Here is a 12,158-nt window from a genome sequence, read left to right on the forward strand (position 1 = left end):
AGTACTTTTACTTTGACTCCTTTAATGTTACTTTTTAGGTCCTGTGAGTATGCTGTCCTATGTGAGTGAGAACCATGCATAGTATCAAGAATGTACACAGTGCCTACTTGTGAAGGAACAAGTGAGGGTAAAGGAGAGAACATTCTTAAGGGTGTCCAACCAACATGAGAAGATGGTTCAGTCAGGTTCTAGGGGGTAGGGCTGCTGGATGAACCAGGGAAGAAAATCCCTCCACCTGCCTTGATGGTGGGTGGCCTTTCCAGAGTCCTCTCTGGGAGCTCACTCTCAGGGTGCAGGGCCCATTGGGCTCTCCTGAGCACCCAGATTAGCCTGCTGCTCTGTTCTCAGAGGGTTAGTAACAAACCAATTATGCTGCTCTGAAGGGGGAGGGTGTCAGTTATATTTCTCTTCTACTCCCACCAACAGAAATGACGCAGCTTTAGGTTGATTTCATTACAATTGAGGGTTTTGTGTGTGTGTGTGTGTGTGTGTGTGTGTGTGTTGTTGTTGTTGTTGTTGTTTTTAAAGTATGAGACTGAAAAGGAGGAGTTGGAGTTGGTAGAGAATGAGAGAGTGAGAGGAATCTCATGTTTTTAAGTGTTTTCTACCTTTGCCCAAGGGTCAATAAAAATAACTACTGGAACTAGGGGTGCAGTTTAGTGGTAAAGCACTTGCTTAGCACAAATGCGGCCCTGGGTTCTCTCTCTAGCATGGCAAAAACAAACAAAAAAGAAAACCCTACAGTACAAATTTGGAAGACAGGGATATTAGAAAGTGAAAAGGGAGGGCGCTGGAAGTTCGGGTGATTTGGGGATGGGGATAAATTCCTCTTTCAGGTCTTTGCCAAACTGCTCAGAAGCTTTTTTTTTTTTTTTGCATATAACAGGGAGTGAACTACTCAAGGTACTTAGTAGCCCTTTCCTGGCAGAAGGGCTGCGAATGAAGGGGCAGTACAAGGGCAGGGGGCTGTCTAGGAGCTTTATCTTTTTCTTTCTTTCTTTAAAAAAAAAAAAAATCTCCAATAGGCACCGGTAGACTCCTCGATTCCAAGAAATCAAAACCCCTCTGGCCGGTATGCGGCGGCACCCTACGTTTTCAGTGTCGAACAGTGCCACCAGACAGGTCCGAGGATTCACGGAGGTGGCGGCTACGCAATTCCTATAGGAATCTAAACCTTTGTGGGAGGCTCCCGCAGTCAGGGTGCTTTCCGCGCCCCCAGAAGCCGTGAGACGGGTGGGGACGACGTTGCAGGTCTGGCTCTTATTGGTGGGTTCTCCAAACCACTCCTGCCCAACTCCAGGAGCAGCTCAGCTTCAGCCTCCCAGGGGAGGGTGGGGGCAACGCTCCAAGCCCGCCCTGGCGCGCGGACCCAGAGCAGCGCTCTCGGATTCCCGATCTTCAGACAGCAGGTTGCCCCGGGGACCGCGGTGAAGTGGGAAGGAGCAGGGCGCTGAACGGAGCTGGAGAGAGTGGAGAGGTCCAGTCCCTCATTTTCCTCCACTGGAAAAGAGAGTCCAAGGTCCACGAGGGCTCCAGGCAGAAGCAACAAAGAGAAACTGCAACCCAGAAGAGAGATCAGGATAGGGCGACCTAAATCCACTTGGGTCCTCCCCTGAGTACGCAGTGCCCTCTCTCTGTGCCTGCACCTACCCTATCCAGGTACAGCTTCGGGTCAAAGCGAACGTCCCCTGCCCTGCAGCCCCAAGCCAGAGCACCATGGAAGCCGCTAACCTCTTGGCGACCACCAACGGAGCCGCCCTTCTGGTGGGACCTGAGACTTGCACCAGTCCCCCAACCCCGAGCGAGATCCTCGGGTCCACCCCAGGAGGCACCGACTTGCCCGGCCGGGAGCCGCCCTTCTCGGTCTTCACGGTGCTGGTGGTGACGCTTCTCGTACTGCTGATCGCGGCCACTTTTCTGTGGAATCTGCTGGTTCTGGTCACCATCCTGCGTGTCCGCGCCTTTCATCGCGTGCCGCATAACTTGGTGGCCTCGACGGCCGTATCGGACGTACTAGTGGCAGCGCTGGTGATGCCCCTGAGCCTAGTGAGTGAGCTATCGGCCGGGCGACGTTGGCAGCTGGGTAGGAGCCTGTGTCACGTGTGGATCTCCTTCGACGTGCTGTGCTGTACCGCCAGTATCTGGAACGTGGCGGCCATCGCTCTGGACCGATACTGGACCATCACGCGTCACCTGCAATACACGCTACGCACCCGCCGCCGTGCCTCAGCTGTCATGATCGCGCTCACCTGGGCACTATCTGCGCTCATTGCCCTCGCCCCTCTGCTCTTTGGTTGGGGCGAGGCGTACGATGCTCAGCTCCAGCGCTGCCAGGTGAGCCAGGAACCTTCCTACGCCGTCTTCTCCACCTGCGGCGCTTTTTACCTGCCGCTTGGCGTGGTACTGTTTGTCTACTGGAAGATCTACAAGGCGGCCAAGTTTCGCTTCGGTCGCCGCCGCCGGGCTGTGCAGCCCTTGCCCTCCACCGTGCAGGTGAGGGACAGGCTGTGGCGTTGGGGATGGGGAACTCTGGGGGAGGAGGAAGTTTAGCCTAAGGTAGAGCGGGCGGAAGCTTGCAGGCTTGTGCGCGCTCGAAAACGGGAGCTCTTTGGAAGACCAAGTGGAGGGTTTTATTACCTGAGTTTCGAGGGCCCCCCCCCCCCCGCACCGGAGAAGTGTCAGCCACCTGCTGGTTGCGTGCAAGGGAAGAGGTTCTATCACCTATACATTAGGACTGGAGCACGAGCTGATGTTGCGGCACTGTGGGGTTGAAGGGGACTTGCAGGTACGGCTTATCTAGACAGTGGCGAGGTCGTGTCTAATTAGCTACACACTCTGTGTTCCTTGGCTTAGTTATGTCTGTGTCGGTCCTGGAGCTGCCAACGTCTTGATCTCAGCTAGATAATGTGGGATTGTGGTATGCTATAATCCATCTTGCTGTAGAAGACGGAATTCTCGTGGCTGTTCACCCTTTATTTTCTGTCTCCATCAGATCCCAGTCAATCTTTTGCAGTCCAAAGACCATATTTCCAACTCTTTTGGCTAGCTCCCTGCCAAGGGGAGAACTGAGGGTAACATAATTCAAGTGTCACTTTCCTTGGGCATGCCAACCCCAGTGCTATCCCTCCAGCGGTCTTAGAAACGGAATCATTGAATTTAGCCCTAAGTACTAGCTTAGGACATTAGAGTGGTTGCTTAATTTCTGTATGCTTTGTTTCCTCATCTTTAAACAATTTAATTCCTACCTTATATGGCTCTTGGCAAGGATCACATGAGATGAAGAAGGTCCAGTACCTAGCATAGTGCCTGGCACAGGATGGGTGGCAAAACAGGGTAGAGTAAAATCAACAGGGTGTTTGTTGCCTGTCAATATGTAAGGGGAGGGAAGATTCTATTGGAAATGTAATGAGATAAAGAAAAGTACATGTGGTAGCTCTTCCAAACGAATTTATCATTCTGCATGCAGATTTTTTTTCCTTTCAGCTAGAGCCCTCCTCACCCATGCTCAACTCCCTCCTCACCCTGGAAACCCAAACTTTCTTATTTGGGGGTCAACTATTTCAAGTAATAAGCTCCCAGTCCTAGAGAATAATGGGATTTATTTACTTGCCCTTTCTAAAGACAATATGTGGACTGGGAAGGGAATGCAGGGGGGGGGGGGACAGGGAAAGTTACTTGTCCTTGTTAGCTTTGTTTGAATGTTAGAAAATTAACCCAGATATTTAGGTTAGTAAGTACATGCTTTTAAAAGTAGACTCTTTTTCATTAAATGGCAGAAGAACTTTGTATCATAAAATAGGAACGTCATGGCCATAATCGCAAAGTGTTAAAAGGGAGAACTTTATTCAGAACTAATGATGTTATTTGAGAGGGCGCTTTGTAAAAGGCTGAGTGATTATAGCTTTTCTGTCAGAGGTAGGGGCTGACTTGTAATAGCTATGTCAATCCAATGTGCACCCAGAGAAATCACAGTGAAATGAACTCCGGAAAGGCTTGCCAAGCAGGATTTTAGCGTTCCTTTTTGATGGACTCTATTCAGGCAGGTGGCCTAAGGAAGAGGTGACCAGATAGGAGGCTGTCCAATCCTGGAGTGGCCTGTGTTGGCGGAGAAAGAGTTCCAGGAGGTAGGGGCAGTGTTGTGATTTAGCCACTTGCTGGCAGTGGGAGGTAGGGCAAGCCCTTATTTTGGACCTGCACTTCTGTAATACACAATATTGCTCTGTCATGTTTAAAAGTCTTGAATCATAGAGGCTGAGACTGTAGATGAGGTAATGTCTTAGAGCATCCTGCTTCTAGGGACTCCAGCAAGTCCTTGATCAAAATCCTGAGTAATTTTCCTGAGTCAGCGTTTGCAAGTCTCTAGCTACAAAACACAATAACAGATATTTAAAATAATGCCAGAAATGCTATTTCTATACTTTCTCCCACCTACTTCTTTTTACACTTCCAGGATAGTTAGTTGAGTTGAATTTAGGTGCTGCAAAGTGTTCGTACTGTTTTCTGTGGGTGACAGGAGTCCTGTTGAGGAGGCTGTGTACATCCTTCATTTTTTTTTCTTTTTTTCACAATTCTGTGGCTAGGTCCCAATATTAAAATATTATCAGAAAGCAGTCTGCAATAGCTGCTAAACAGTGATTAATCCTTTAGGACAAAATGCCATTTTCAAAAATAGACAAGGAAAAATATGAATTTACTATTTTTGATGCTTTACATTCATCTTCTTGAATCCTCATGATGCACCAAAGTTGGCATTTACAATCTCTCCTAAGTCAAGAAAAGTTAAGTTGTGCTGCAGTAACATATAACTTTCAAACCAATAGAAGTTTATTTTACTTTCACTCAAAGTTTTACACGGTCTGGGGGCCCTCTTGCATAGCTTTCTTGCAGACAGTAACACATGGATTTGGGTCACTTGTCCTTTCTTTGAACATGCAGCTTCTAAAGTTGCTGTGGGAGTAGGAGAGATGTGGAATACATCAGATTTTAAGTGCATTCTTCTTCTGTTCACAGTCTTCTGGTCAGCTATTAGCTATAAATTGGAGGGGAACATGGGGATATTTGGTGAGCACGAACTGTGTTTGCCACATAGCTATCATTTTGCAGATGAGAAAGCTAAAGCATCCCAAAGTGAATCCATCCCAAACAACCCAGCTATCATGTGGAGAAGCTGAAGTTTATACTAGTTTTAAAGTCACTGTTCTTTTTATTATTACTCTTTGTGGTTTCTAGGTGCTTTATTCTGAGGGCTTTCTCCTGCCCTCAGGCATCTCACCTGGAGAGGAATGAGAGGATCTCAGGGAGCAGGATCTAAAAACTATTCTCATGAACTTTCCTTTCAAGACCAACTGAAAGCAATTGAGTAGAGAGGCACTGCCAGCTTCTCTCAGAAGACAGATTTAATTCCTGGCCTGGAATCCTTTCTGTCAACCTCATATCCTGAGAAACTGAGCTCCACATGCACAGTATGCTGTGCCCACTCCAAAGCGAGCCCCATGGGTTGCTATTGTTTTCTAGTATCCCAGTGCCCATGAGAAGGAGAAAAACAGCAAAACTGTCAATAGACATGATTTCTTTGACTTCCAATGTGTAACATCAAATGTTTTTCTTTGGGGATTTTTTTTTTCTTTTCAATTGCTTGATTTCTGTGCACAATTGACACGATGGCCTAGAATCTATCCATCAGCCCGTGAGGCCCACCACCTAGAGCCATAAGTCTTTTGGAGGCCCATGGAAATGTTTCAATTTTAACTTCCTTTAAAATTAGTGAAAAAATTAATACAATACTAATAAATATATAATAATGAATCCAGTCTTGGTGATATTGGTTTTTATAAGAGTATGTTCACACAATATAATTTTTAGCATTTTCAAAAGAGAAAGGGAATGGTAGAGGCAAATATGCATAGAATCTTTGAAAGGAGCCTTGGTGGATACCTTTCATGCATTCTCAGTCAACAAACATGTATAGAGACAGCGTGGGCACCATAGTTAAAAGTATGAGATTTGGAAACAAGGACACCTGGGTTTTTAATTTTGCGCCACTCATTGGCACTTTATCTAGTTGACTTAATCTAAGTCTACATTTCCCTATATGTAAAATGAAAATATTACCATTTGTCTCATGCTAGTCTTATGAAGAGTAAATGTGATCATAGTGTGTGTGGAGCACTTAGAATACTAAACTAAAAATGATAGCTGCAGTATTACTTTCCCTGTTATTTTTCTAATCTTATAAGTTAGAAGTAATGAAATTACTTTATCTCCCTTACTACTATTACTTACCATCATGGGTGGAGTAGTTGTTTATTGCTCGTGTGCCAAAGCTTGATGGCTTAAAATACCCAATGTTAGCTCAGTTTCTTTGGGTGAGGCAGTGGAAACAGCTGAGTTGGGTTGTTGTAGCCAGAGGTCTCCTGGTTATGGCCAAGATGTCAGATAGGGCTGCAGTTATTGGAAGGCTACACGGGAGTTGAAGATTTTGCCCCTAAGGTAGCTTACTCAGATGGCTAGTGGTGAGAAACTTTGGTATCCTGTCAAAAGGACATCCTCATAGGACTGCTTGAGTGTATGACCATGGGCAACTAGCTTCCCTCAGAGCAAACAACCCAGGAGAATAAAGCAAGGAGGAAACCTTTCATGCTCTAATCTTGAAAGTCACATATGATCACTTCCACTGTATTCCATGCATTAAAAGTTGAGTCACAAAGTCCCACCCATACTCAAGGATCCTTGAGAAAAATTAGGCTCTATTCATAAAAAATATGACAGTATGGGAATACTTTGATGGTGATTGACTTACCTTCTATTAGCTAATGTCACAACCTCTGAGGTTTCAGAGAATCAGTAATCAGGTCCCCACTCTCAAGGGACTGGTTTTAGTAGGCTATAATTATAGATGTGATAAATGCAATGAAATCTTGGAGGTTCTCTGCTTGAAGTTACCCTGGTCTTTCCAGGGTACAATAATACCTGAAATATTGAGTAGTGTATGGAAAAGCACTTTGAAATGTAAAGGGCAAAAAATAAGTGTGAGGTGTTGAGCTGCAGGGTTTATGTCACCTTGGATCTTGGTTTTATATAATGCTATATTACAAAAAGTTGACTCCTCTAGAAATTTGTATTCCATGGTCAACATCTGTCTCTCTCACCGCATCCCCCAATCTCCAGTAATTACATGCCACTCTAACTATACACGAAGCTTTTTAAGATTTCATATGTAAGTGAGACCATGCAGTGTTTTCTATACCTAGCTTATTTCATTTACATAATATCCTCCAGGTCCATTCATGTTTGTCACAAATGACAATATTTTTTAAAAGGCTGTGTTGTATTTCATTGTGTCCACATACCATATTTCCTTTATTCATCAGTTGATGAGTACTTAGGTAGAGTCCATAATGTAGCTATTATGAATAATGCTGGAATGAATCTGGAAATTAAGATGTCTCTTCAATAGATTGATTTCAATTCTTTTGGATATATACTCAGAAGTGGGATTGCTAGATCATCTGGAAATTCTATTTTTAGTTTTTTTTGAGGAAACTCTATACTGTTCTTCATCATGGCTGTACTATTTTATATTTCCACCAACAGTGAACAAGAGTTCTCTTTTATCAACATCCTCACCAACACTTATCTTTCACTTTTTAATAATTGTAATTTTAACAGGTATGAGATGATACCGCATAAGATTTTAATGTCAAGTCCCCTGATGATCAGCGATGTTGACCATCTTTTTTTCATAAAACTGTGGGCCATTTGTAATGCCTTATTTTTAGAAATGTCTACTCAAGTGCTTTGCCTATGTTTTCATTGAGTTGTTTTCTTACTATTGAGTTGAGTCCCTTATATACTTTGGATACTAATTCCTTATCAGATATATGGTTTCCAAATATTGTTTTCTCTCACTCTGAGGGTGGTCTCTTCACTCTGTTAATTATTTTCTTTGCTATGCAAAGCTTTTTGGTTTGATGCAATCAATTTTTGCTTTTATTGCCTGCGATTTTAGGATCACATCTAAAAAACTGTTGCCTACATCAGTGTTGTAGATCTTTGCTCCTGTGTTTTCCTCTAGTAAACTTAAAAGTTTCAGGTCTTATATTTAAGTTGTTAAGACATTTTGAATTGATTTTAATATAATAATAGTGTGAGATAATTGTCTAATTTTATTATTTGCTTGTGGATTACAGTTTTTCCAACATAAATTATTGAACAGGTTATACTTCCATTGTGTGTTTTTGCACCTTTATCAAAAACCAGTTGATCATAGATACATGGATTTATTTCTGGGCTCCTTGTCCTGTTCCATAAGTTGAAATGTCTCTTTTTATGTCAGTATCATGCTGTTCTGATTGCCACCGATTTTTACACATATTTTGAAATCAGGTTGTGGTATGCCTCCAGCTTTGTTATTTTGAATTGGTGGGCAAACCAAACTGTAGCATTAGTATATAGAAGATTGTTTTGGCTCTTTCATGTCTTTCATGCTTCTACATGGATTTGGGGATTGTTTTTTCTATTTCTGTGAAGAATCTCTTCAGAATCTTGATAGGGGTTGTATTGAATCTGTAGATCACTTGGGGTAGTATGAGCTTTGAACAATACTAAGTCTTCTGATCCATGAATATGGTATTTCTTTTCATTTATGTTTGTCTTCCATTTCTTTTCATAAATGTGTTGTAGTTTTCAGCGTACAGGTCCTTCACCTCCTTGGCTAATTTATTCCTAAATATTTTTATGCTATTGTAAATGGTTTATTAATATTTGACAATTTGCCATCAGTTGTTAGTCAGCTTTCCTTCACTGTGACAAACTACATAGATAATCAGCTTTTATGGGGCAAAGGTTTATTTGGCTCACAGATTTAAAGGCTTAAATCCATGGTCACTTGGTCCTGTTGCCTTGGATCTATGGCAGCACAGTACATCAAGGCAGAAGAGGCTGAGAGAGAGGCAGGAAGGGACTCCTTCACGGCCATATCCCCAAGGGCCTAACTTCCTTCTATTAGGTTCCATCTTCCCAAGTTTCCTCCACTTCCAACAGCACCACAGGTTGGGGACCAAGCCTTTGGTGGGCATTTTAGATCCAAACTATAGCATTAATATATAGAAACACTACTGATTTTTGTAGGTGGATTGTGTATAAGTTCTACCAGTTCTTTGAAGTCTTCTGGGGTTTCTGTATATGAGATCATGTTGTACAGGGTGGAGATGTAGCTCAGTAACAGAGCACTTGCTTCGCATGTGCAAGGCTTGTGTTCAAATTCTAGCACTACAATAAAGAAGGAGGGGCTGGGGATGTAGCTCAAGCGGTAGCGCGCTCACCAGGCATGCGCACGGCCCTGGGTTCGATCCTCAGCACCACATACAAATAAAATAAAGATTCTGTATCTGCTGAAAACTAAACAATAAATTTAAAAAATTTTTTCTCTCTCTCTCTCTTAAAAAAAAAGGAGGAGAAGGAGAAGAAGAAATCTGTCATTAGAGATAATTTTACTTCTTTTTCTACTAGGATGTTTTAAATTTCTTTTTCTTGTCTAATTGCTCTAGCTAGGACATCCAGTACTATGTTAACTCAAGGTGGTGAAAATGGACAGCCTTGTCTTGTTCCTTATCTTCAAGGGAAAGCTTTCAGCTGTTCACCATTCAGTATGATGTTAGCTGTGAGTTTGCTATATATATGGTCTTCCTTGTGTTAAGGTTCATTCCTTCTATACCTAATTTGTTGAGAGTTTGGTTTTTTTTTTGTTTTGTTTTTTAACTTAAAAAAATATTTAGCTGAAATATAAAAGTTGTAGATACTGGGCTGGGGTTGTGGCTCAGCGGTAGAGCACTTGCCTAGCAAATTTGAGGCCCTGGGTTTGATCCTCAGCACCACATAAAAATAAATAAAATAAACATATTGTGTCCAACTACAACTAAAAAATAAATATAAAAAAGGTTGTACATCCTAACAGGGGTACCTTGTAATGTTCTATACTTGTGGACGTTGTGTAATGTTTAAATCACGTTAAACATATTTACCATCTTTTTTTTTTTTTTAAAGAGAGAGTGAGAGTGAGAGTGAGAGAGAGAGAGAGAGAGAGAGAGAATTTTTTTTTAATCTTTATTTTTTAGTTTTCGGCGGGCACAACATCTTTGTTTGTATGTGGTGCTGAGGATCGAACCCGGGCCGCACGCATGCCAGGCGAGCGCGCTACCGCTTGAGCCACATCCCCAGCCCCGTATTTACCATCTTAAAATTTAGTTTTTCATTATGGTGAAAACTTTGAAAAGCCTTTCTTTTATTTTTGAAATGTACAGTATGTCATTGTTGCCTGTAGTCACCATGCTGTGCAATGCCACATCAGAGCTTGCTGTTATCTCACTGTAACTTAGTACCCATTGATAACCTTTCCCCACCTCTCCCCAATGCCTCCCCACCTCTGGAACCATCATTCCACTCCTCACTTCTATAAGATCAACTTGTTTAGATTCAACATATGAGATCATGCAGTCCTTGTCTTTCTGTGCCTAGCCCTTTATCATTATATAATGACATTCTCATTTTTGCTGTTTTTGATTTAAAGTCTATTTTATTTCATATCAGTATGGCTATCTGTTGTTTCTCTTCTCGTGAAGTCTCGAGACTATCTTTCACCTGGAAAGCTTGATTATAAGATGTCTTGAGGTAGACTTACTTGAGCTGCATTTGACCAGTGACCTTTCATCTTTCCGTGTCTGGATATTTGTTTTCTTATTTAGGTTTGTGAAGTTTTTGCTTTGTTTTATTTTGAGTAAAGTTTCTATCACTTTGGCATTCTTAAATCTTTCCTGGACCTCAATATTCTCAATATTTGCTCCCTTAATACTATCCCAAAGTTCTCATAAACTTTTCATTCTTTTTTCTCCTCCAGTTGTGTATTTTCAAATAGCCTTTTTGAGCTCACTGATTCTTCTGTTTGTTCTATCTTGCTTTAGCTGCTTTCCATAGCATTTTTAAATTCAGGGAGTGTATTTTTCAGCCCAAGAATGTTTTAGGGTGCATCAAGGCCCCCACTGGAGGCAGTGGTGATACAGGCCACAACATGAGCCCATCTTACTGGAGCACAGTTCCCTGGTTCCAGGGCCCCAGGGTTCTAGTGTCCTCTGTGCACTGGCCTGATGATAGCTGTGCTGCCTGAGGTTGGTGGATGAGCAGTGGAGACAGACCCTTGGCCACCAGGGCTGGCACTAGGCTGGGTTAGACCTAGTGAGTCTCAAGCCACATGGGCCCAAACAATCCAGGAGGAGGGGAGGTATATCCTAGGCCCACTCCAAAGCTGTAACTCATGCAGCCTGAAACTCAGGTATGTCCTACTGCTGCACAAGTCTCTCTCTCTTTTATGGTGGAGCTGGTCTAAAGGCTCTGTGAGCTCTAGCCTGCAATATGGGACCTTCAATTTCTACCAGGTGCTGGGTCTCACCTCAGCGGGCCTGGCACTGGGCTCTGAGATAAAGACCTGTGCAGTTTTCATGCCTTTCTCCTTAGTAGATGGATTCCTACTTGGCCTGATGAAGTTTCAGAGGCTCAGTTGGAGTGTATTGGCCTGGTGGTAGGGGTCACAGGAGTCTGCCTAGCACTGGGTTTCACCTTAGTGCACCTGGTACTGGGTTTCAAGTCTAAGGCCAGTATTTAATTCCCTCCTCCTCCTCTAAGCAGAGGCATGTCTCCTTGCTGGGTTGCTTGGAGTTGGGGGTGGGTTGATCCAGGCAACTCCTTCCTGCCTGCCTTCTTCAATGCCTCTATCATTTTGTTATACAAAATGCTGATACTAGGGTCTCTTGCCTGATTTCCTTAAAACTCTTGTGAAGGTGGTTTGGTGTGTGACTAGCTGTTCCACTTGGTGTGTCTGTGGGGAGAGATCACCAGACCATTTTCCTCAGCCATCATCTTGTTCTGTCTCCTTTGAGTTTTTATCATGAAGCAGTGTTGCATTTTGTCAAGTGCTTTTTCTGTATCTATGGGAATGATTATGGTTTTGTCCTTCATTCTGTTAATCTGACAAAAATATCATATATCACATTTATTGATTTGTTCTTAATGAACCATTCCTTGCATTCCAGAGATAAATTCTGTTTCATCATGGTAAATGATCCTTTTAATGTGCTGTTGAATTTGATCTGCTAGTGTTTTATTGA

The 12,158-nt window shown here is 43.0% G+C and overlaps 1 protein-coding gene across 1 annotated transcript in view; it reads left to right on the forward strand.

Moving 5' to 3' along the window:
• Positions 1-1,716: 1,716 nt before the first annotated feature.
• Positions 1,717-12,158, forward strand: part of LOC308631099 (5-hydroxytryptamine receptor 5B) — a gene marked incomplete at both ends in the record, with an annotated part of 41,695 nt that continues 31,253 nt past the window's right edge. Inside the window, one exon of the mRNA XM_081262028.1 lies at positions 1,717-2,493. Coding sequence (XP_081118154.1) covers positions 1,717-2,493 — 777 coding nt within the window. The remainder of the gene's footprint in view (positions 2,494-12,158) is intronic.

Source organism: Spermophilus citellus, assembly GCF_964194105.1.
Source record: "Spermophilus citellus genome assembly, chromosome: 11".
NCBI lineage: Eukaryota > Metazoa > Chordata > Mammalia > Rodentia > Sciuridae > Spermophilus > Spermophilus citellus.